The sequence below is a fragment of the Moschus berezovskii genome, chromosome 22 (assembly GCF_049115385.1).
Source record: "Moschus berezovskii isolate FMDL1 chromosome 22, NW_MosBer_1.0, whole genome shotgun sequence".
Taxonomy (NCBI): Eukaryota; Metazoa; Chordata; class Mammalia; order Artiodactyla; family Moschidae; genus Moschus; species Moschus berezovskii.
This window is the reverse complement of record NC_142481.1, coordinates 37,784,953-37,809,466: the sequence shown is the minus strand read 5'-3', so window position 1 is coordinate 37,809,466 and position 24,514 is coordinate 37,784,953. Positions and strand designations below refer to the sequence as shown.

At 48.5% G+C, this 24,514-nt stretch overlaps 2 protein-coding genes across 8 annotated transcripts in view; both read left to right on the top strand.

Annotated features, from left to right (window-relative positions):
* The window catches only part of ADGRG1 (adhesion G protein-coupled receptor G1), a 44,356-nt gene extending 39,865 nt beyond the window's left edge, over window positions 1–4,491 (top strand). For all 6 annotated transcript variants that reach the window (XM_055412676.2, XM_055412673.2, XM_055412674.2 and 3 more), the window contains 3 exons: window positions 74–182; window positions 1,206–1,474; window positions 3,032–4,491. In XM_055412676.2, coding sequence (XP_055268651.2) covers window positions 74–182; window positions 1,206–1,474; window positions 3,032–3,162 — 509 coding nt within the window. In that variant the 3' untranslated portion in view covers window positions 3,163–4,491. The remainder of the gene's footprint in view (window positions 1–73; window positions 183–1,205; window positions 1,475–3,031) is intronic.
* A 3,285-nt stretch (window positions 4,492–7,776) lies between these two features.
* ADGRG3 (adhesion G protein-coupled receptor G3) overlaps window positions 7,777–24,514 on the top strand; it is a 31,437-nt gene continuing 14,699 nt past the window's right edge. The window contains exons 1-3 of one of the 2 annotated variants that reach the window (XM_088830109.1): window positions 7,777–7,909; window positions 14,907–15,069; window positions 23,808–23,946. In XM_088830109.1, coding sequence (XP_088686235.1) covers window positions 7,858–7,909; window positions 14,907–15,069; window positions 23,808–23,946 — 354 coding nt within the window. In that variant the 5' untranslated portion in view covers window positions 7,777–7,857. The remainder of the gene's footprint in view (window positions 7,910–14,906; window positions 15,070–23,807; window positions 23,947–24,514) is intronic. The other variant, XM_055412670.2, reaches the window with a different exon arrangement.

The window sequence follows — 24,514 nt, the reverse complement described above, 5'->3', positions numbered from 1 at the left end:
AGGGCTCACCAGAGGGAGGGGAGGGCAGACCCGGGAAGGTGGGAGACGGAGCTCCCTGCTTGGCTGTCCACAGGCTTCCCTGTTTTCCTGGTGATGCTGGTGGCACTGGTGGACGTGGACAACTATGGTCACATCATCCTTGCTGTGCACAAGACCCCCGAGAGTGTCATCTACCCGTCCATGTGAGCGGCTTGTGCAGTGGGGGCGGGAGTGTGGGCCTCCTGGTGCAGAAGTCAGAGCAGCCTGGGCCCAGGTCACGCTGACCAGGAGATTCTCGGGTGCTGGGTGCTGGTGGGACTGGCCTGGCCTTGGCTGGAGCTCTGGGCTAAGGGTGCTGCTCCTCTCAGGGAGGGTGAGAACAGGCCTGGATCTGCCACTCACTTGCCAGATAATCTTGCACAGGTCCTGGGCTCTCTCTGGGCCTCAGTTTCCCCACTTGTGTGTGGGAGTCTGGGCTGGAACAGATGAATCTCTAGCATGTTCCTTTGCTGCACACTTCTATCTCCCTCCCCGTGGAAAGATGGAAAGACTGAGTCCCAGAGAAGGCAGGGATCCACACCACCCTGCTCAAAGGTACCCAACCAGGAGATGAATGGGGCTGAAATCCAGTCACCCTGGCTGGTGGTGGCCTGGCCTGTGAGTCCCTCTGAACCTAGAGTAGAATCCAGAGTTCCTGAGCCCTAGGCTAGGAAGGAATCCTTTCCATTCCTTCAGCGCTTTAAAAGTTTCAGTTTTTTGCATCATAATCTTGTGGTTTTTGCCTTACCTTGTATCATCCGTATTATTATTGTTTAATTTTTTTTAAAATCTTCTGGCTTGTTAAATGTATTTTTTAAAAATCATATTACACATAAATGGGAAATAAGCATTACTTGTCATAAACAGTGAAAAGTCATGAAAGGAACAAGAAAACCCTGCTACTAAATTCTTGATGAAAGCAGTGAGCCTAAGTCTGGCTTTTTTTGAAAAGGGAGACTAGCAAGTGTTAAAAGTGTTAAAAAGGTATTGGCACCAAACTGAGCCTTTCTCTTGACTATAGAGAAGGAATATAGGATAGCTGAAAGAAGAGTGACTTTTTGGCCCTTGAATCAGTGGTGTCTAAAGTAACTGCCCTGTAACTGGGGCTCACCATGGTGCCTGCCCACGGCTTAGGAAGCACCGTGTGAGCCCGGCCTTGCCCTGAGCCTTTGTGCACTTGCCCACAGGTGCTGGATCCAGGACTCCTTGGTCAGCCATGTCACCAACCTGGGCCTCTTCAGCCTGGTGTTTCTGTTCAACACGGCCATGCTGGGCACCATGGTGGTGCAGATCCTGCGGCTGCGCCCACACGCCCAGAAGTGGCCCCACGTGCTGACGCTGCTGGGCCTCAGTCTGGTCCTCGGCCTGCCCTGGGCCGTGGTTTTCTTCTCCTTTGCTTCTGGCACCTTCCAGCTTGTCGTCCTCTACTTCTTCAGCATCATCACCTCCTTCCAAGGTGGGTGTGAAGAAGGCCCCGGACCCTGGCCCAGGGAGGGTGCCCAGACGGAGAGAACAGGCCATGGACGAGATGACCCAGACGCCCTGAGGCCTCCCCTTCTCTGGGCCTCAGCCTTCCCGCTCGTAAAGTGGGGGCCTCTGGGCCACAGTTGACAAGTCTGTTTGTTCAGTAGGTGCTGACGAGTATCTACTCTGGGTAGACTCTGTGTTAAGCCCTGGTGCTCCAGTTGTGAACTAGCCAGGCAAGAGCCTCGCTTCGCAGAGCTCATCTCTAGTGGGGAAGACCAAGTGTGGCCCTGAAGACCGAGGGCCACGGGCATCAGAGGGCATCTGGGAGAGGAAGGCAGTAATAGTGGGCATGTGATAGACAGTCTGAGCCTGCTGGGGGACACTTGGAGGGGGAGGCCCCTCCGCTTAGGAGACATCCAGAGACAACAGAAGGATCCAGCCATGGATCCAGGGGGCGCTTCAATTCACCTCCCTCACTCCCCACCCCCGTTGCACGGGGACCCCATGAAGGCCTCGCCTTCCCTGTTTTCCTGCCCAAGTCCTCCTCCTACCCAGTACAGTGAAAAACAAAGGTGGATCTCTCCACCCACGGAGAGATCAAGGGTCCCATTACTCCAAGGGTGTCTCGGCCCAGCAGCATCAGGAGCTTATTACGGACGCCGCCTCTGGCCCGCCCCAGGCCTGCGGAGTCAGAGTCCTCCTTGTTACAGATGCCTAAGTGCACCTTACAGGCTGAGACCTGGTCTAGGGCTGGAGTGTTCCAGGCAGAGGGAGAGCGTGAGCAAAGGCCCTGAGGCTAGAAGTAGGGTGTGTGTTGGAGGAACCCTGAGGAGGAGCTGCGTAAGGGGTAGTGAGCTTGGGGGGAGACGGGGAGGAGGTGAGGGGGGAGGAGCAGGATTGTGGGGGCCTGGCTTGATGCCATGAGGGTCTGTTCTTGCTCTACCTGTACCCCTCTGCCCCCACCCCCCCAACATCACACACACACACACACACACCTTTGCTTTTCACCATGTTGGGTAGGAAGGAGGGCTTGGGCAGGAAAAAAGGGAAAGCGAGGTCTCCATGGAGTCCCCATGCAATGGAATAGGGTGTGAGGGAGGTGAGCCTTTGTTTTCTCATCTGTGGAGTGAAGGGGACTCTGTAAGGATGCCAATCAATCCACGCATTTACTGAGCTATTGCTAAATCACAGTAGTATTATTTGGGGAGAAACACTATCACTGTCACTTAAGCAGGTGGCTCCAGAGCCCGACCACTGCTGCTGAACTCCTTGGCTGAGGCCAAACCTCTTACCTCCCTGAGCCTCAGTCTCCCTGTTTGTAAAACAGAATGGTAATAACGAGGCCTGGTCTCAAGGGACCTGGAGAGAATAAAGTGAGATGATACAGAGCGTTGCCCAGGGCCTGGCGCAGTCAGTACTCCTGGGATCGAGTCTGTGTGGGGAGCCTGTGAGGAGGGTGTGGGCAGACTTGGGTCAAAGTGGAAGGGAGTGGCGTTGTGGGGGCTACCCCCATCCTCTGAGCCCTGTACCTCCTTGCTGCCCACAGGCTTCCTCATTTTCCTCTGGTACTGGTCCATGCGCCTGCAGGCCCGGGGTGGGCCCTCCCCTCTGAAGAGCAACTCGGACAGTGCCAGGCTCCCCATCAGCTCGGGCAGCACCTCGTCTAGCCGCATCTAGGCCGCCAGCGCCCCCCGCCGGTGTGAAGAAGCAGAGTCACCTGTCTCTCTTCACTGCTGCCAGTGGCCCCTGCAGCCAGGCCCGGCCCTGGGTGGGCCAGCTGAAGACTTGAGAAGGCCCGAGGACCTTGGAGGGATGGGGCTGTTGCCATGGCAGCCATAAATTCCCAGGCTGGGCCTTCTGACTACTTGCCTCTTGGGTCCATCTCAGGGGGTTCAGGAATGGGACTGAAGGCTGGTCTTAATGCACCACCACTGGACCGGCCCTTGTAGCTGGGGGTTGGGAGTCTGCAGGACTTGAACCTTGGATGCTGGTGGCACCCTTGGTCCTGTGCTCCCGCCCAGGACAGAAATATGCCATGGCTGCTCTGTCTCTGGTGACCACCACGAGGGTATTCTGTAGACCCCGTCATTTTAACCTAAGGATGGCACGCAGGGAAAATGGGTTGAGGCAGAGCTTTGAGCCAGACCCCTGGAGGAGCCCAGCTTCCCTACCTCTGAGCCCAGGGCCCTCCCCCTTTGTCAGCCTCCCCAGCCTTCCCTCTCCCCTTTCTACTCCTCCCTTCCTCTCCTAGGACCTCCCTAACCTTCCACTCATAGCCCCAGGGTCCCTGATTCCAACCCTGGACTTTGGGCAGTGGTTCCCAAGAGCCGCCTGGTGCCTGCTGTAAACCTTTATTTACTGTGTGGGCCTTTGCCTGCCCCTGACTCAGGCTTAGTAGAAACATTTCTGGGCTGGGCTAGGTCCATCTTTCCATCTGGGCCTTTCCAACGCTGCATCACCCTTGCACACCACTACCAAGCCCACACCTCACAGGGGCCCACAGCTTCTCCTGAAGCCCTCTTGCCTCACAAACTATGGGACTTTGCAGTCCAAAATCGTTTCCACCCCAGCCCTCCAAAGACTGAGACACGCCTCCCCTGATGATGCTGGCAGAGCCCGATGTGCCCCCTTAGCGCCCCCTGCAGGCAGTTTTGATCATACTGCAGCCAGTCACAGTTAATTCTGTTGGACATGAATGGCCAGACCTGGTCGTTCCCCTCTGTGAGTTCTGTCTGGTGTAGGAACCATGCACAAACACAAGAACTCTTGGAGCTGCAGGCACAGGGTTGAGGGAGCCATCACTCCTAGCTGGGCCTCCAGGAAGACTTCCTGCAGGAAAGCAACATTTGACCTGGCTCTCAGACTCAAAGATGGGGAGGATTTCCTTTGTAATTACCAGTCCATTTGTCTTTTGATATTAAAAAGTATGTGTTCACCGTAGAGAATTTGGAATCTGTAGAAGAGCACACAGAAGAAAATAAAAGTCAGTTGTTGTCACCTAACCAACCAATGCAAACATTTTGGGGCGTTTCCTCCTGAACTTTGCTCTGTGCTTCTATTAAGAGTCACTGATGGGGGTGGGGCGGGGGGCACAATGGAGAAACATGAACAAGAGAAGACAGCCGTGTATAATCGAAATCTCCTGGAAATGTTATCAGGGCAAGGGGGAGGAGAAATGGCAGCTGGGTGTCAGCACTGGGGAGGCAGTGGCAAGTGGTGGGGTCAGTGGGGGACTGAGGTTACCAGCCTCATGCTGAGGGTGCAGCTACTACTCAGCTTGAGCCAGTCACCACCTTGAAGGAATGAGGGCCCATGTAGCCAGACCATACCAGCCTTTTATGAGGAGAAATCCAGATTGTGCTGGTGTAAAATCCCCTGATTTAAAAAACTTAACTAGGGACTGCCCTCGTGATCCAGTGGCTAAGACTCTGCACTCCCAGTGTAGGGGGCCTGGGTTTGATCCCTGGTCAGGGAACTGGACCCCACGTGCCTCAACTAAAAAAATCCCGCATGCTGCTATTGAAGATGCCACTTGCCACAATGATCGAAGATCTCTCAACCCGCATGCAGCAACTGAGACCTGGTGCAGCCACATAATTAAATAAAAATAATAAATATGAAAAAAAAAAACCTTTGCTAATCCAAAATATTCACCGGTCAAAGAAATCACATTTGAGGGCTGAATTCAGCCCTTGGCTGGTCACAGGACATATGTAAACAGTTTACTGACCGGTGTGCAGTGGGTGGGCTGCAGGAATAAACTGATTGGACCTCTCTCCCATCACTGCCTTCTACCTTGTCCCGTCAAGTCTCCCCTCTCTGTCCTGTGACACAGGTGAGGCAGGTCAAATAGCTTCTCATCCCCCTTGAGTTTCTGGAAGCAGTCTTGTTTGATCACGACTCTTTGTGTCTAAAGGTCCACTGTAGCTCCAACCCTGGCCCGCATCTGAGCTTTCCATCCCCGCAGTCTCCCCTCTCCTGTCCTGGCTGCTCCAGGAGGAACATGGGCTGGGGAAAGAGGCACGGTCTCCAGGAAGCAGAGTGAAGCGCCTTGGCAGTCAGGGATGGGCCGGCAGTGATGTGACAGGCTTGAATGTGGGATCTTTGGGGACCTGCCCAGACCCACGTCCATTGGCCCCTGCCTCTGCCTTTCTCCAAGTGGTGGGCACCTCTTGTGCCCCAGCCCCTGAAGGCAGAGGACAGACCTCCTCCCCAACTCCGTTGCCCGATCGTGCATCTGGGTGGGATGCACAGAGATCAGGGCCATCTCCCCTCATGGACCTCTCTGGGGGTCTCTCAGACCAGCATTACTTGGCTAGTCCTTAGGAAACACCTCTGGCCATCCTCAGGGAGGGCAGGAAGGGGGACCCAGCCCCTTCCCTCAGGCTGGTTGCACTCCCCTCAAACAGATTCTCCCACTTCAAAGGGCTCTCTTGAGCACCTAGTGTCTGTTTCCGGGGCCAGCTCAGGTAGTGGGGACCAGGTTTCTGGTCGAGTCTCATCCTCTCGTGACAGCCCTGAACGGGCCACCTGACAGCTCCGCGGTGCTCCTCAACCCAGATGGTTCTTATCATGCACATCTCTGGACTGTGAGACTTTGGACAGTAGGACCACTGGTCTCACCAGGCTTGTTTCCCCCTTTGTGTGGGAAATGGGCTGGAATACCAGGGGGTGAGAGCTGGCTGGGCATGTCCAGAGTACTGGAGGCCTCGCACCAGGAGACTCCAAACCTGGAGCCGTTTGGACAAGTTGAGGGCTGGAGATAGCTGAAGGGAAGAGGTTTTCCTGGGAATCCCCAGGGCCCTAAGTGTCTCCAGGCTAAGCTCCAGCCCCCGTGGGGCCTAGGCGAGGTTGCCCCTGCTCTGGCTCTGCCGGGCCCTCCCTCGTCACTCTGCCAGTTCCCGGTCTGGTCTTCCCAGGCAGGCCGCACACTCTGGGTTCCAGTCTGCAGGGCTCAGGTCCTTCTTTACAGAAAGGCATCCAGGAGTCCCTCTGGGAGCTCCATGTGCCAGGTGGGTCTCCAGGGGTGGAACCTAGTAGTCATGGTTCACAGAGCCCTTGCCTTGACCTGCGGCTGGGAGAGAGGAGGCGGCCAGTCAGGTGGAGGTAGGCGGAGGGGCAGGCCAGTGGCTGCCATTCACCCTCCCAGCCTTCCCTGCAGAGGAAGTGCCTGGAGTCCTGTCAGTTTCCCACATGCCCCCTGCATAGCCCAACCCTCCCAGGGTCCAGAGGGCCTAGCAAGAGGCTGAGTCTTCTCTGGACACTATGTGGGAGGAAGGGGAAAGAGAGGCCAGCCAGGGCTGGGCGGGCCTACCCATCTCTGGAGTCCTCATAAGAAACTCGGAGCAGAGGTTAGCTCACACAAGCTCAGGCGGCCGGGGAGTGGCCAGGACAGACGTCATCCCGGCTCTGACTAAGCCCCAGGGCCCTCGCTCTCTCCTGTTAATCCATCTGCTGGGTGGGGGAGGGAAGTGGCCCCAGGAGCCTCCAGGCCTGGCTCCTCCTCTCCTCCCAGGACCCTAGCAGGCTTGGGCTTGAGCCTTGGTCTTATTCAGATCCTAGGCCTGAAGGAGGGAGTGTGAACTCTCTCCCCATCTTCATCTTCATCCCTACAGCCGAGCTGCATGCCTGGCATGTGACAGGTCTCCTCACATACCCGACACAGCACTAGGAGGCATTGCTGCATTGCTGAGTCTGTTTTGGTGGTTTAGTCGCTCAGTCATGCCCGACACTTGCGACCTCATGGACTGTAGCTCACCAGGCTCCTCTGTCTGTGGGATTTTCCAGGCAAGAATACTGGAGTGGGTTGCCATTTCCTCCTCCAGGGGATCTTCCGGACCCAGGGATCGAACCCTGGTCTCCTGAGCTGCAGGCCATCTCCTACAATGCAGGCGAATTCTTTACTGACTGGGCCACCTGGTGTCTGTTTTACCAAGGGGGAAATTGAGGCTCAGAGAGGCCCTTCGCTCGTGAAAGGAGGATCTGAGAAAAGAATTGTTGGTTCCAAAGCCCGGGCCCATCCTCACTCCCCAGGAACCTGCCCAGAGCATCTATGGCCGCTGGATCCCCACACCCACCCAGATAAGACCCCAGAAGCAGTGTCCCTGGGGTGGGTTCAGCAGCTCCCAGCGAGTGTGGGCCCCTCTGCAGGTGGTCATGGGGCAGGGTGAGCCTAGGAACACTACCCAGTTCCCCACGCTCACCTTTCACAACTTAACCAACGGTGCCACGGCACAGGAAGGGTGAGAAAGAGGCCACAGGAAGTGGTGACACTGCGAGGTGGGGACCAGGGAGGGCCGGCTCAGCAGAGCTTGGGACCGGAAGGACACACAGCTGCCGGGCTCCGGCCGGCGTGGACGAGGCTGGCCCAGGATGGTGGCGCCCAGGGCCCTGGGGGTCTTGCTACTCCTGCTTCTGGCTCCAGGTGAGCAGTGGGTTCCTCCCTCCTGCCAAGCCTGGGAGACCCAGGGTCGGGGATGGGGAGGGGTGGGGAAGGGGCATGTCCGGAGCATGTCCTCTGAGGAGCCCACCCTGATGGCTGCCTCACCTCCTCTGACTTCTGGGTCAGTTTTACTGTCCTGATAAACTTGGGTCAGCACTCATCTTGGGTCCCCTTGGCTTCCCCACAGCACCCTGGAGATGGGAGGGGGCCATGGAGGATGCTCCCCGACCCCTGTACCTCAGGCTGTGGCTCTCTGACAGTCATGGCTCTGGGACACGGGGTGAAGGGGTGGGACAAGCCCTTCTCCACTGCCTCTGAGCTCCTGGGAAAGGAGTCTGGGACCCTCTGGAGGCTGAGGCCAGACACGGCCTGCACCGCCCTCCCACCAACCCCCCATCCCCTTTCCCCAGCCACACTGGCTCCCCTTTCCTGACCCCACAATAGCTCCACGGTACCCAGTCACCCAAGCTAAGAATTAGACTTTCCATTCCTTCACTCTTGGCCCAAAGATTTTTTTTTTTTTTAAATGGGGGCCATTTTAAAAGTCTTTGTTGAGTTTGTTACCATATTGCTTCTGTTTTTTATATATATTTTTTGACCCCAAGACATGTGGGATCTTAGCTCCCCAACCAGGGATCGAGCCCACACCCCCAACGCTGGAAGGCGAAGTCTTAACCACTGGTCTGCCAGGGATGCCCTCACTGCTGGTCTGGCACACACCCACACGGTGGTTGTCCAGAGGCAGTCTGAGGGTGCCAGGCCGTGGCCTTACTGTCCTCTTTCCTGGGAAAGAGGACCCCCACCCCTGGCCCTCCTGGCCAGCTCTCTCTGGCTGCTCTGTGCCATCTGCAGTGACCCCCTGGGGCAGAGGAAGATGTGCCCTCCCCATGGGCTGTCTGTTTTTCCAAGCCTTGCCTGCTCCTCCAGTTTTACTCTTGATTCAGTGAGTGGCCTGCGTGCCTGTCCCTCATCCCCACCCCTGTGTGTGTCCAGCGTGGGGTCACATAGCTTTGGATTGACCTCTCAGGGCTTCAAGTAATCCTCTTCTGTTCAAAAGTTGGGAAATTAAGGGAAATGCAAAATTCAGTCTATGGCACAAAATAGGGCTTCCCTGGTGGCTCAGATGGTAAACAATATGCCTGCAATGCAGGAGACCTGGGTTCAGTCCCTGGGTCAGGAAGATTCCCTGGAGAAGGGAATGGCAATCCACACCAGTATTCTTGCTTAGAGAATTTTGTGGACAAAGTAGCCTGTGGGGTCGCAAAGAGTCGGACATGACTGAGCAACTAACACACATGGACATGGCTCAAAAAGGTGTGAAAAATGGCAATGTTGTACCAGAGGTGTGGCAGCAACACTTGAAGGATTAATTAACTTCAAAACCAGTAGTGGCTCTTGCTTGATCTCATAAGGACCCTGGGACCCTCACAGAAGTTGTAATTTTCTGGTCGGGCCTCGAAGTCCCCTTGGAGTGATAAAGTTTCCCCTACAGTGAGATGGGTGCTCTGGTTCAGCTGTTTAAACAGTGTGAGGAGACCTGAGAGATTTATAGCTTGAGGTAAGGTCCTTTGTGGGTGTTTTTGGGCAGTTGCCATGCGTTCATTTGCTCTTTTCATTCATTCATTCCCGAATGAATGGAGCCCTTAACACAATATCAGGCCCTGTGCTCATACACCATGAGGTCCCTACTCCCAAGGGACTCACATTCTAGCAGGGTGACATGGGTGCGTCAACGGAGTAGGGACCCAGAGGGAGAAGTGTGTGTGTGCTCAGTTGCTCGGTCATGTCCAACACTTTTGAGACCTCATGAACTATAGAATGCCTGACTCCTCTGACCATGAGATTTTCCAGGAAAGAATACTGGAGCAAATTGCCATTTCCAACTCCAGGGTATCTTCCCGACCCAGGGATCGAACCCTCTTGCATCTCCTGCATTGATTGGATTCTTTACCACTGGGCCACTTGGGCGGTATCTAGAAGGAAGCAGACGGTCTCTTTAATAAAGGGTTCCTTTCCTGGGACTTCCCTGGTGGCCCAGTGGTTAAGACTTCAGTTTCCAATGCAGGGGATACAGGTTTAATCCCTGGTTGGGGAGCTAAGATCCCACATGCCTTGTGGTCAAAAATCAAAAACATAAAACAGAAGCACTGGGGAGTTTGTAATTTCCTTGGTTCTGTCTCATCACAACAAAAATTTGGAGTGATGGACGGACCAGTGTTACAGCCCTTGGATGGGCCAGTGTTACAGCCCCATGTAATTTCCTCGGATGGACCAGTGTTACAGCTCCATGTTACAGCTTGTTTTTTTTTTTCTCTTTCTCTCTTTTTCCTTTATTTTAATTGGAGGCTAATTACTTTATAATATTGTGGCGGTTTTTGCCATACATTCATATGAATCAGCCATGGGTGTACATGTGTTCCCCATCCTGACCCTCCTTCTCAGCTCTCTCCTCATCCTGTCCCTCAGGGTCATCCCAGTGCACCAGCCCTCAGCACCCTGTCTCATGCTTTGAACCTGGACTGGTGATCTGTTTCACATATGATAATACACATGTTTCAACGTTATTCTCTCAAATTACCCCACCCTCGCCCTCTCCCACAGAATCCAACAGTCTGTTCTATACATCTGTGTCTCTTTTGCAGTCTTGCATACAGGGTCATCATTACCATCTTTCTAAATTCCATATATATGTGTTAATATACTGTATTGGTGTTTTTCTTTCTGACTTCCTTCACTCTGTATAATAGGCTCCAGTTTCATCCACCTCATTAGAACTGATTCAAATGCATTCTTTTTAATTGCTGAGTAATACTCCATTGTGTATATGTACCACAGCTTTCTTATCCATTCATCTGCAGATGGACATCTAGATTGCTTCCATGTCCTGGCTATTATAAACAGTGCTGCGATGAACGTTGGGGTACACGTGTCTCTTTCAGTTCTGATTTCCTCGGTGTGTATGCCCAGCAGTGGGATTGCTGGGTCGTATAGCACTTATATTTCCAGTTTTTTAAGCAATCTCCACACTGCGCTCCATAGTGGCTATACTAGTTTACATTTTTTATTTAGAAAGCAAAGGAAAATACATCCTTGAGGTGTGAGGGTGGGCCGAACCAAAAGACGTGAAGAGAAGCGAAGCCCCGGCCCAATTTTGGCTCCTCTTTTCATATGCTTTTTTCTCCTCCCTTTGAGCCTGCCCTTTGTAAAGTGGGTTAGCCAGGAGGGCTGTATGTTTTACCTGAGGTTCTCACTCCGGTCCTCAAATCTTCCTTTGTTCTATTTTCAGGGACTTTTCCCTTCTTTGTCTTCGTCTTTTAGCCACTGCCATTCTGGACTCCTTTTTCCTTTCTAACTACCTAACAGAAGCAGTATGGTGACAAATTCAATAAAGACTTCAAAAATGATCCACATTAAAAAAATTCTTTAAGAAAGGCGGGGAGGGGGATACTTTACTAAGGACGGGTCAGGGACAAGAGTCTGTGGCTGCCGGCAGAGAGAAACAGGCCAGCGATGGGGAGGCTAGGGAGGGGCAGGTACTGTCCTGCCCTCTGACCTCCTTGGCCATCCCCCACTCCCCATATGAACCCAGATTGAGGTGGTCCTCAGAGACCAACCTTTGGGTCAGAGCAGGATGGAGAAGAGTAGGGTGGGTTTGGAGGGACCTCTGCAAGGAGATCCAACCAGTCCATTCTAGAGGAGATCAATCCTGGGTGTTCATTGGAAGGACTGATGCTAAAGCTGAAACTGCAATACTTTGGCCACCTCATGCGACGAGTTGACTCACTGGAAAAGACTCTGATGCTGGGAGGGATTGGGGGTGGGAGGAGACGGGGACGACAGAGAATGAGATGGCTGGATGGCATCACCAGCTTGATGGACATGAGTTTGAGTGAACTCCGGGAGTTGGTGATGGACAGGGAGGCCTGGCGTGCTGTGATTCATGGGGTTGCAAAGAGTCGGACACGACTGAGCTACTGAACTGACTGACCGACTGGCACAAAGGCCTGGGTCAGGCTCCCCCTGTCTGGGCTAAATGCTTCTGATAATGTCTTCCAAAACTAACTGCAAAAAAAGATGTTTTGTAATCTTCTCTACCCCAGGTACTTGCCAAGAGCTTCATAAGTCTGAAGGCCCTGAAATCTCATGGCGGGCCAGGAGGGCGGCTCTGTTTACACTTGCCGAGGTACCCCCTGTACCCAGCACCCATGAGCAACCCGTCAGGCACAGAGAGGGCTGCCATTAAAAGACAATGTTACCTCCCCTGGAGCTGACGTGGCGCTTTCCTTGGCTCCCCGCCTCTTCCTCTCCGCTCTTCTTCCTTCTTTCTCTCTTTCTACCTCCTTCCCTGTTTTCTCTCTCTTCCTCCCTTTTTAAGAATTATTTATTTTTTATTTTTGGCTTTGCCAGTCTTCACTGCTGCCTGGGCTTTTCTAGTTGTGGTGCACAGGCTGCTGCTTACGGTGGCTTCTTTTGTCTCGGACCACGGGCTCCAGGGAGCGTGGGCTTCAGTAGTTGTGGCTCCCAGGCTCTAGAGCACAGGCTCAAGAGTAGTGGCTCACAGGCTTAGTTGCTCTGCTGCTGTGGGGTCTTTCCAGATCAGGGATCGAACCCATATCTCCTGCAACGGCAGGTGGATTCTTTATCTTTGAGCCACTGGGGAAGCCCCTCTCTTCCTCCTTTGCTTAAAAAGCAAACGTGGATCTTATTCTGCATATTCTCGCCCATTCTGTGCTTTTTCTCATTAAACAACATATTATGAATATCTTTACAATCTAACAGAAAACTAAAGTTCCTTTATAAGCTACCTAAAACATTGTCACATATAGCCCTAATTATTATAAAAGCCACTTGAAAATGTTACTATTTTACCCTACAATTACCCTAACTTTGGTTAGGGTAATTTTTCATTACAACTTTAGCAATCATTTCATTTTGTCTTAAAATTTCATTTTTGTCTTAAAATTTAACTGATTTAATGTGAAAGTAATACTGTACATAATTTAAAAAATAATCAAACACTGGAGAAGGGTGTGAAAAAATGAAAAGTAAATGTCTCCCTGCCCACCTCACCCTCAGCTCCTGGTGGGCCAGTTAGAACTTAAAGGCACTGATTGTCAAGATCCAGTCTCACCCCTGTAAAGGAAACAATAAAGCAGTTCATGGAAAAAGAAGACATACAAATAGATGCTCAAACTCCCTCTAAAATAAAAACAAAATCCAATTTTACCCTGCAGTCTAGCAAAGATTTGAAAGTTTGGTGAAGTCTAGGACTGTGAGCGTATGAGTGAGCAGTCACTCTTGCCCATTTGGTTGCAAGTATAAAGAGCTGTAGCCCTTTTGAGTAGGAAATTTGAGGACTCTGAGGACTTCCCTGGTGGCCCAGTGGTTAAGAATCTGCTTGCCAATGCAAGAGTCATAGGTTCAATCCCTGGTCCAGGAAGATTCCACATGCCGCCAGACAACTAAGCCCACAGACCAAACTGGTCTATATGCCACAACCACTGAAGCCTGAGTGCCTAGAGCCAGCGCACTATAAGTAGAGAACGCCTGCCGGCAGCAGCGAAGACCCAGTGCAGCCAAATAAGTAAATAAAATTGCATACATCTTTTTTTAGAAAAGAAGGAAAATTCGACAATATCTAGCAATTTTCCAAAGTGCATATTTTTTGATATAGAAATGCCGAGCATAGGAATGTTTTCTATGAATTCATAACATACACTGACAAAGATGTAAGTAGCATTATTCAAAATAGTAAATAAAATAAAACAAAGACCTCCTAAATGTTCACCAAGAGGGGACCAACTGAAGAAGCATTGCAATACCCATATACTGAAATAGTACACAAATATATGATGAATGAGATGGATCAGTATGTGCTAATGCAGAAAACTCTTTTAGATATATTGCTAAATGATCCCATTCATGTAAATTTGTAAATTTGCATAAAATACTTGCATATGCATAGTCATTCCCTGGAAAGTTGTACAATAAACTTTTATAGGTAGTGAACTCTGGAGTGTGACCTGGGAGTTGCAAGGACTTTTACTTTTCATTTTATGTCCTTGTGTATAGTTTGTTTTTAAAAACTCTGTTCATATATTATTTTTGTTGAGAGATAGGTAAATATATAGACACATCCTTCCATCCAATGTAAATACATAAATATGCAAATAGTTTTACAATGCCTTTCTCACCTCCTGGAATAAATAATACTGACTCTTTGTACCCCTCCAGTGAGCTATGTCCTTAAAGCATATGATCTCTAATCCTCCCCACAACTAGGAAGGAAAGTATCATCAGCCTCATTTGGCCAATGGGTCTGAGTATCAGAGAGTTTAAGTAATTTATCTGAGGTCACACAGCTAATGACCCGAAGCTTGCACTCCATCCCCTACCAGGTGAAAGCTGACCTCTGGTCCTGGAGCCTCCAACTAGATGTTAACCTTGCTGAGTTATTCTGCTTCAGGGAGCCTCACTCTGCTGTATTTTCCACCTACACCAGGAGGTGGCCATGAGGGTTGTGCTGGGAATGTGGGAGAATGAGGCAAACCAAAACAGATCATGTCTAAGAGTTACACCGTGTGTCCCACTTGTGGAGGGTTTGGAAAGTCTGATGTGGAACAAATGCAAAACAGCCAGGCAGACTCCCTGGAGGAGGCAGGAAAGGGTACTTACACTAACATGAACCTTTATCTATAGAGTCATGTGCCAAGCCTTTTGAACGTACTTTCTCCAAAGCAGCCCACTGGCCCTGTGAGATGGGGGTGGGGGGGGCAGCAGGGGCAGGATATTATCTCCTTCACCTTGAAACCGAGGTCCAGGGAGGATATGAATCCATTTCAAGTTCACATAGTTGGTGTGGATGGATGGAGCTGGGGTTCTAGTCCACCCCACTAGACTCTGGACGCTGAACTCCTCTACCCTCTGCCCTGTGGTGCCTCCCCCTGCAGAACATTTACATTTTGCATCCCTCCGTTAGGTGAGGGAGATTCCACATCCAGCTATGAGAAGCCAAGAAATGTCTGCCAGGGCTTCATCGGTATGAACCAGTATGAAGACTTCGACCTTAACAGAACGGCTGGTTGCTTCTCCAAGTGTACACGGTCTCAGGAGGAACTCTGCCATCTGGGAAACTTGCAGAGGTAAAGGGCCCTCTGAGCTGGAGCAGGAATCTGGGCCTCTTCCATAAACATTTGAATTCAAGTTCTTTGTAGACATATGTTTTCATTTCTTTGGGAATGGAATTGCTGGGATATAGAGTAAGTAAATGTTTAGCTTTATAAAAAACTGCCAAACTGATTCTCAAAGTGACTATATCTTTTGCTTTCCCATAAGCAGTATAAAAGTGTTGTAGTTTCAATACATTTTTACAATACTGTTGGTATTTTGGGTTATAGCCATTTCACTGAGTGTGGATGATATTTCACTATGGTTTTATTTGCATTTAACAAATGACTAATGATGTTGAGTAACTTTTCATGTGCTATGTATTTTCTTTGGTGAATTTCAAATCTTCCTCTCTTTTAAAAAACTGGGCTGTCTTCTTATTATTGAGTTTTAAGAATTCTGGATACAAGTCCTTTATCAGATGTATGATTTGCAAATATATATCCGCTCCCAGTGTATGTTTTGTTTTTTCATTTTCCTAATAATGTCTTTTGAAGATCAGAAGCATTTAATTTTGGTAAATTCTAACTTAAATTTAAAACATATCAAAGAAATGTTCATCTAGCAAAGCTATAAAATTTTTCTACTACGTTTTTTGCTCTAAGTGTATTGTTTGAAGTCTTATAATTAGGCTCAATTAGCAGTTGAGGTTCATTTTTTGTGCAGTGTGAGATAAATGTCTAGTTTTATGTTATTGCAATGGCAAGCCACTTCAGTACTCTTGCCTAGAAAATCCCATGGATGGAGGAGCCTGGTAGGCTGCAGTCCGTGGGGTCGCTAAGGGTCGGACACGACTGAGCGACTTCACTTTCACTTTTCACTTCCACACATTGAAGAAGGAAATGGCAACCCACTCCAGTGTTCTTGCCTGGAGAATCCCAGGGACGGGGGAGCCTGGTGGGCTGCCGTCTATGGGGTCGCACAGAGTTGGACACGACTGAAGTGACTTAGCAGCTGTCATTTTGCATTTAGATAGCTAATGGTTTTGGCACTATCCTTTCTTTTTTAATTTTTAATTAATTAATTAATTTATAGCTGCCCTGGATCTTTGCTGCTGCAAGGTGAGCCTTGCACTGTGCAGGCTTCTCATTATGGTGGCTTCTCCTGTGTGGAGCACGGGCTCTGGGTGTTCGGGCTTCAGTAGTTGCAGCTCGCTGTCCTAGCTGCCCCAAGGCATGTGTAATCTTTCCCGACCAGGAATCGATTGAACCCATGTCTCCTGCACTGGCAGGTGGATTCTTAACCTCTGGACCACCAGGGAAGTCCAATTTTGGCACTATTTATTAAGGAGATTGTGCTTTATTTATTGAACTGCATTTGAGAGGGCATTTCATTGAATGGCTAAATACTAGCTCCTGGAATGTCTTCTTCCCACTGAGATAGTAAACCAGAAACAAAACAACATCGATGGGGGCAAATATAGAAATTAATGCAGCCATGAAAGACTTGAAAGAAGCAAAAGTGATAATACCTGCCATAACTCCATTTAACACACCATCAGTCAGGTGGGTCTTGGAGAATGACATGGACTGTCATAAACTTAATCAGGTAGTGAATCTAATTGCAGCTGCTGTCCCTGATGAGTATGTTTACACAAAGAAATCAACACAGCCCCTCGCTATTGCTATGCGGCTGTTACATGGCTAATGTTTTTTTCTCCAAACCATTTTTCAAGGACTTCCAAAAGTAATTTGCTTTTTGAAAAAGTTTTTGAAAAAAAATTTTGGCTGTGCTAGGTCTTCATTGCAGCATATGGACTTTTCTCTATTTGCCGTGCAAGTGCTTCCCATTGTGATATGTGGACTTCTTCTGTTGTGGAGCATGGAGTCTAGAGTGCTTGGACTTAGTAGTTGCAGCACGTGGACTCTCTAGTGGCAGTGAGGGGGATTTAGTGGCCCCGGGGCATATGGGATTTTAGTTCCCCAACCAGGAATTGAACCTGAAAGTAGTGAAAGTTGCTCAGTTGTGTCTGACTCTTTGCGACCCCATGGACTATACAGTGCATGGAATTCTCCAGGCCAGAATACTGGAGTGGGTAGCCTTTCCCTTCTTCAGGGGATCTTCCCAACCCAGGAATCGAACCCAGATTTCCTGTACTGCAGGCAGATTCTTTACCATGTGAGCCACAAGGGAAGCCCAAGAATACTGGAGTGGGTAGCCTATCCCTTCTCCAGAAGATCTTCCTGACCCAGAAATCAACCCTGGGTCTCCTGCATTGCAGGAGGATTCTTTACCAACTGAGCTATGAGGGAAGACAGTTGAACCTGAGTCCCCTGCATTGGAAGGTGGATTTTAACCACTGGACCACCAAAGAGGTCCCTGAAGTAGTTTGCTTTTACTTGGCAGAGCAACAGTATATAGCCACAGTGTTTCCTCAGGGCTACATCAAGTCTCTTCACTGTCATAAGATAATTCACAGAGACCTCATGAATCTTGACATTCTACATAGTTCACCATATTGACAACATTGCTGATTAGATCTGATGAGCAGAAAGCAGCAAGTAGTGAAGATGCTGTAGGAAGACACATGTGAACCAGAAGATAGGAGACAAACTCCATAACAATTCAGGGTCCCATCACCTCAGTGAATCTCCTGGACATTCAGAGGACTAGAGACTATCAAGATGTCCCCTCCAAGGTAAAAGACAAGTTGTTGAACTTCACACCACTTACAATGAAAAAAAAATGTATCATGCAAACAAACACAAACAAAAAGATATCTCAATAGTTTAGTTAGTATCAGACAAAGAAGATGACCCTTAAATGAGTGTCAACTTTATAATTAAAAATTCAGTTATACATCTATGGAGAAGGGAATGGCAACCCACTCCAGTATTCTTGCCTGGAGAATTCTCCATGGACAGAGGAGACAATCCATGGGGCCACATAGAGTTGGACAGAACTGAGTGACTAACACTTCCTTTTCACTTTCATTTATGCTTTAGAATTTCTAAATATATGTTACTTTCACAACTAAAACAATTTTTTTAAAGTGCTCTAAAAACCAGATCAGAAAATCTTCCCTCAAGAAAGTAAATTCATGGGCTGTTTTGTAAGGGAAAGGAATGTTTGGAATGCATGAGGTGAGCTGTCTGTATTGTGAAATACAATTCTTTATTTTATTTGGTAACAATAGAAATCACAAAATTTCTTTGTTTAGATTTTTGAAAGATAAAAAGAAGCATCAGTTGGTATATCTCAGTCAATGGATTTGGACAGTCTCATCCCACTGTTTCTGGCTGGATGTTCTAGTTGCCTGATCCATCCAATCTCATTTGCACATGTTTTCATGGATTATATTTTATAATATTTTTGTCCTATGGTTTCCTTGGAGTTTTATTCCTTGGTGCTGTGCTAAGTCACTTCAGTCGTGTCTGACTCTTTGTGACCCTATGGACCATAGCCCACCAGACTCCTCTGCCCATGGGATTCTCCAGGCAAGAATACTAGAGTGGGTTGTCATTTCCTTCTCCAGGGGATCTTCCCGACCCAGGGGTCGAACCAGAATCTCTATGTCTCCTGCATTGGCAGATGTGTTCTTTACCACTAGCACCACCTGGGTAACTGTGACTATTCAAAAAATGATGTTGAAATAAAATTCTCCCTTTTGTCTCCCTTGCAAACCCTCCATAGCTGCTCCTTTCCAATAGATTTGATCTGGCTCTATCTGCTCTTGTTCCACTTCTCTCTCATTGCTACTTCAGCCGTCACCTGTTTAAAATTACTTTTAAAACGTGGCAACACATCTTAGGACCTCTTGCTTAGGAAAAGGAACTCTGGCCAGAGACGTTTCAGCACCATGGAGAGCACCAGGACAGGGACCGGGTGGGAAGGGGACTGGCCTCACCCCAACTTTCTAGCCCAGTGGTCCCCAAAGTTTTGGCACTAGGGACCAGTTTTCTGGAAGACAACCCCTCACCTCCTGCTGTGCGACCCAGTTTCTAATGGTCCACGGACTGATAACCGTCTGTGGCTCCAGGGACTGGGGATCCCTGTTCTAGCCCATGGCAAGAGGGCTACAGTAAAAAAAATGACAATTAAATTTGTGTCCTATGTATTTCCAATGCCAGTTCAGTTCCCATAAGTCAGTGTCCATAGACCTAAGTCTTCAAAGGCTGAATTCCCTGTATTCACTTCAGTTCAGTTCAGTTCAGTCACTCAGTCGTGTCCGACTCTTTGCGACCCCATGAATCACAGCACATGAGGCCTCCCTGTCCATCACCAACTCCTGGAGTTCACTCAACCTCATGTCCATTGAGTCGGTGATGCCATCCAGTCATCTCATCCTCTGTCGTCCCCTTCTCCTCCTGTCTCCAATCCCTCCCAGCATCAGAGTCTTTTCCAGTGAGTCAAATCTGCATGAGGTGGCCAAAGTATTGGAGCTTCAGCTTTAGCATCAGTCCTTCCAATGAACACCCAGGATTGATCTCCTTTAGAATGGACTGGTTGGATCTCCTTGAAGTCCAAGGGACTCTCAACAGTCTTCTCCAGCACCACAGTTCAAAAGCATCAATTCTTCAGTGATCAGCTTTCTTCACAGTCCAACTCTCACATCCACACATGACCACGGGAAAAACCATAGCCTTGACTAGACGGACCTTTGTTGGCAAAGTAATGTCTCTGCTTTTTAATATGCTACCTAGGTCGGTCATAACTTTCCTTCCAAGGAGCAAGCGTCTTTTAATTTCATGGCTGCAATCAGCATCCACAGTGATTTTGAAGCCTAAAAAATAAAGTCTCTCACTGTTTCCACTGTTTCCCCATCTATTTCCCATGAAGTGATGGGACCAGATGCCAGGATCTTAGTTTTCTGAATGTTGACCTTCAAGCCAACTTTTTCACTCTCCTCTTTCACTTTCATCAAGAAGCTTTTTAGTTCCTCTTCACTTTCTGCCATAAGGGTGGTGTCATCTGCATATCTGAGGTTATTGATATTTCTCCCAGCAATCTTGATTCCAGCTTGTGCTTCTTCCAGCCCAGCATTCCTCATGATGTACTCTGCATATAAGTTAAATAAGCAGGGTGACAATATACAGCCTTGATGTACTCCTTTTCCTATTTGGAACCAGTCTGTTGTTCCATGTCCAGTTCTAACTGTTGCTTCCTGACCTGCATACAGGTTTCTCAAGAGGCAGGTCGGGTGGTCTGGTATTCCCATCTCTTTCAGAATGTTCCACAGTTTATTGTGATCCACCCAGTCAAAGGCTTTGACATAGTCAATGAAGCAGAAATAGATGTTTTTCTGGAACTCTCTTGCTTTTTCCATGATCCAGCGGATGTTGGCAATTTGATCTCTGGTTCCTCTGCCTTTTCTAAAACCAGCTTGAACATCTGGAAGTTCACGGTTCACATATTGCTGAAGCCTGGCTTGGGGAATTTTGAGCATGACTTTACTAGCGTGTGAGATGAGTGCAACTGTGCAGTAATTTGAGCATTCTTTGGCATTGCCTTTCTTTGTGATTGGAATGAAGACTGACCTTTTCCAGTCCTGTGGCCACTGCTGAGTTTTCCAAATTTGCTGGCATATTGAGTGCAGCACTTTCACAGCATCATCTTTCAGGATTTGAAATAGCTCAACTGGAATTCCATCACCTCCACTAGCTTTGTTCGTAGTGATGCTTTCTAAGGCCCACTTGACTTCACATTCTAGGATGTCTGGCTCTAGTTGAGTGATCACATCATCGTGATTATCCTGGTCATGAAGATCTTTTTTGTACAGTTCTTCTGTGTATTCTTGCCACCTCTTCTTAATATCTTCTGCTTCTGTTAGGTCCATACCATTTCTGACCTTTATCGAGCCCATCTTTGCATGAAATGTTCCCTTGGTATCTCTAATTTTCTTGAAGAGATCTCTAGTCTTTCTTATCCTGTTGTTTTCTTCTATTTCTTTGCATTGATCTCTGAGGAAGGCTTTCTTATCTCTCCTTGCTATTCTTTGGAACTCTGCATTCAGATGCTTATATCTTTCCTTTTCTCCCTTGCTTTTGGCTTCTCTTCTTTTCACAGCTATTTGTAAGGCCTCCTCAGACAGCCATTTTGCTTTTTTGCATTTCTTTTCCACGGGGATGGTCTTGATCCCTGTCTCCTGTACAATGTCACGAACCTCCGTCCAGAGTTCATCAGGCACTCTGTCTATCAGATCTAGTCCCTTAAATCTATTTCTCACTTCCACTGTATAATCATAAGGGATTTAATTTAACCACTGAATGGTCTAGTGGTTTTCCCTACTTTCTTCAATTTAAGCCTGAATTTGGCAGTAAGGAGTTCATGATCTGAGCCACAGTCAGCTCCTGGTCTTGTTTATGCTAACTGTATAGAGCTTTTCCATCTTTGGCTGCAAAGAATATAATCAATCTAATTTTGGTTTTGACCATCTGGTGATGTCCATGTGTAAAGTCTTCTCTTGTGTTGTTGGAAGAGGGTGTTTGCTATGACCAGTGCGTTCTCTTGGTAGAACTCTATTAGCCTTTGCCCTGCTTCATTCCGTGCCCCAAGGCCAAATTTGCCTGTTACTCCAGGTGTTTCTTGACTTCCTACTTTTGCATTCCAGTCCCCTATAATGAAAAGGACATCTTTTTTGGGTGTTAGTTCTAAAAGGTCTTGTAGGTCTTCATAGAATTGGTAATAAATGTGAGTGAACTCTCACTCTGGGGCTTCCCAGTAGTTCAGCTGGTAAAGAATCTACCTGCAATACAGGAAACCCCAGTTTGATTCCTGGGTCAGGAAGATCCCCTGAAGAAGGAATAGGCTACCTGCTCCAGTATTCTTGGTCTTCCTTGGTGACTCAGATGGTAAAGAATCCACCTGCAATGTGGGAGACCGGGGTTCGATCCCTAGGTTGGGAAGATCCCCTGGAGGAGGGAAAGGCACCCCACTCCAGTATTCTTGCCTGGAGAATCCCTTGGATGGAGGAATCTGGCGGGCTGCAGTCCGTGGGGTCACAAAGAGTCGGACAGGACTGAGAGACTAAGCACAGCACAGTCGAGCACAGCCCTCGCACCACACACTGATCATCCCACAGTTTCAACTACTCAGAAGAATTTCCCCAAAGGAGATTTACACAGACCAATAAGTACATGAAAATGTGCTCAACATCGTTAGTCACTAGAGAAATGCAAATTAAAACCACAGTGAAATACCACTTCACACCCCCTAGGAGGGCTATAGTTGAAAATTAAACAAAAGAAAGTGGAAAATACTAAGTGTTGGCAAGAATCTGGAGGAATCAAAACCCTCATCCATTGGTAATGGGACTATAAAATGATGCAGCTAATATGGAAAACAGTTGAATAGTTCCTCAAGAAGTTAAACATAGAATCACCAGCAATTCTGCTCCTAGGTATCCACCCAAAAGAATCAAAAGCAAGTCTTCAGGGGCTTCCCTGGTGGTCCAGTGGTTAAGACTTCCTCTTCCAATGCAGTGGGTGTGAGTTCAATCCCTGGTCAGGGAGCTAAGATCACACATGTCTCCTGGCCAAGAAACAATGACACAAGACAAAAACAACACTGTATCAAATTCAATAAAAACTTTAAAAAAAAGAACACCTCTTCAAATAAAACTTTTATGTGAATACAAGCAGCTGTACTCACAACAGCCAAAAAGTGGAAACAATCCAAATGCCTATCAGTGGAAATATGTATAAACAAAAGGTGGTATATACATATGAAGGTATATTCAGTTCAGTTCAGTCACTCAGTCATGTCCAATTCTTTGCGACCCCATGAATCGCAGCATGCCAGGCCTCCCTGTCCATCACCAATTCCCGGAATTCATTCAACCCCATGTCCATCTAGCCAGTGATGCCATCTAGCCATCTCATCCTCTGTCATCCCCTTCTCCTCCTGCCCCCAATCCCTCCCAGCATCAGAGTCTTTTCCAATGAGTCAACTCTTCGCATGAGGTGGCCAAAGTTTTGGAGTTTCAGCTTCAACATCAGTCCTTCCAATGAACACTCAGGACTGATCTCCTTTAGGATAGACTGGTTGGATCTCCTTGCAGTCCAAGGGATTCTCAAGAGTCTTCTCCAACACCACATTTCAAAAGCATCAATTTTTCGGCTCTCAGCTTGCTTTATAATCCAACTCTCACATCCATACATGGCTATTGGAAAAACCATAGTTTTGACTAGACGGACCTTGGTTGGCAAAGTAATGTCTCTGCTTTTTTAATATGCTATAACATAGGTAAACCTTGAAAACATACTAAGTGGAAGAAGCCAACAGACCTGATAGCACATAATTCCATTTATATGAAATATCCAGAATAGGCAAACTCATAGATTAGTGATTGCCAGAGCCTGGGGGAAGAGTAACTGCTTTATGGGTTCAGGCTTTCCTTTTAGGGTGACGGATATTTCTGGAGCTAGATAGCAAAGATGATTTCAAATGTTGTGCATGTCTTTAATGCCACGGAATTGCACACTTTAAAATGGTTAATATGACAAACTTTACATTGTAATGTATTTTGTTACCAAAAAAGAGAAATATGTACTCAGGGGGACCTCTGACTAGAATCCCTCAGACCCAGCATGAATCGCTCCCATGCACGCCTCTTCTCCTGCAGCATCATGGTCTTCCTTTTGATATCCTGGGTCTCCCCTCCTACACCAAGAGCCTGATGATCGCTGTCCATGGTATTCCTCCTCCTGTCATCCAGGTGAGCGGACCAGGTGAGTGAGTGACTCAACCTGCAAGACCCTATCTTCCCTTGTAGATATTGGCTGAACTTCGAGACCTATCTGGTGGAGAGAAGTCAGACGGACACAATGAATACGTCTTTTTTGACGGCGCTTGTCAAAAGCATCAACACCAGTGTCTCAGAAGACCTGTACTTCTCTCTGACTCCCTCTCAGGTGAAGACTCCCCCATCCCCTTTGGTGGGTTCTGGCCCTACTTTCCTCAGGCATATTTTTCTGAGAGAATCATGGTCTGTGCTTGGGGTCCATCAACAGTTGTCCTTCCCATGTCACGCTGGGTAGTTCTCTGCCACCTGGCCAGTGCGTGCTGGTGAGTTAGCTGGATGAGTGGATCCTGGTAACAGATTATCCAGGGTGCTAGCATGAGACCTTCAGAAGATCGCCAAATTGAGAGTCAGGGTTCTAGTCCTGGACTTTCCCCCACCTGACAAAGTGTCCTCAAGGAAATCCCCTCCCCTCTCTGGGCCCCTGAGTCCTCATCTATAAAATGAGCTTGAAGACTCCTCCAAAGTCTGACATTCCCATGAGAACTTCTATCAGGGAACACATTAGAAACCAGATAAAGGCCCTGATAGAGGTACTGCAAAGGGTTAACAGGCAGACTCTGGATTTACACTGGTCTGGATTCTGCCCCTAACTAGTTACTCTGATCTTGGGCAAGGTACTGAACTTTTCTGAGCCTCGGTTTCCCCATCTGTAAAATGGGAAAGGTATTGCCCACTTT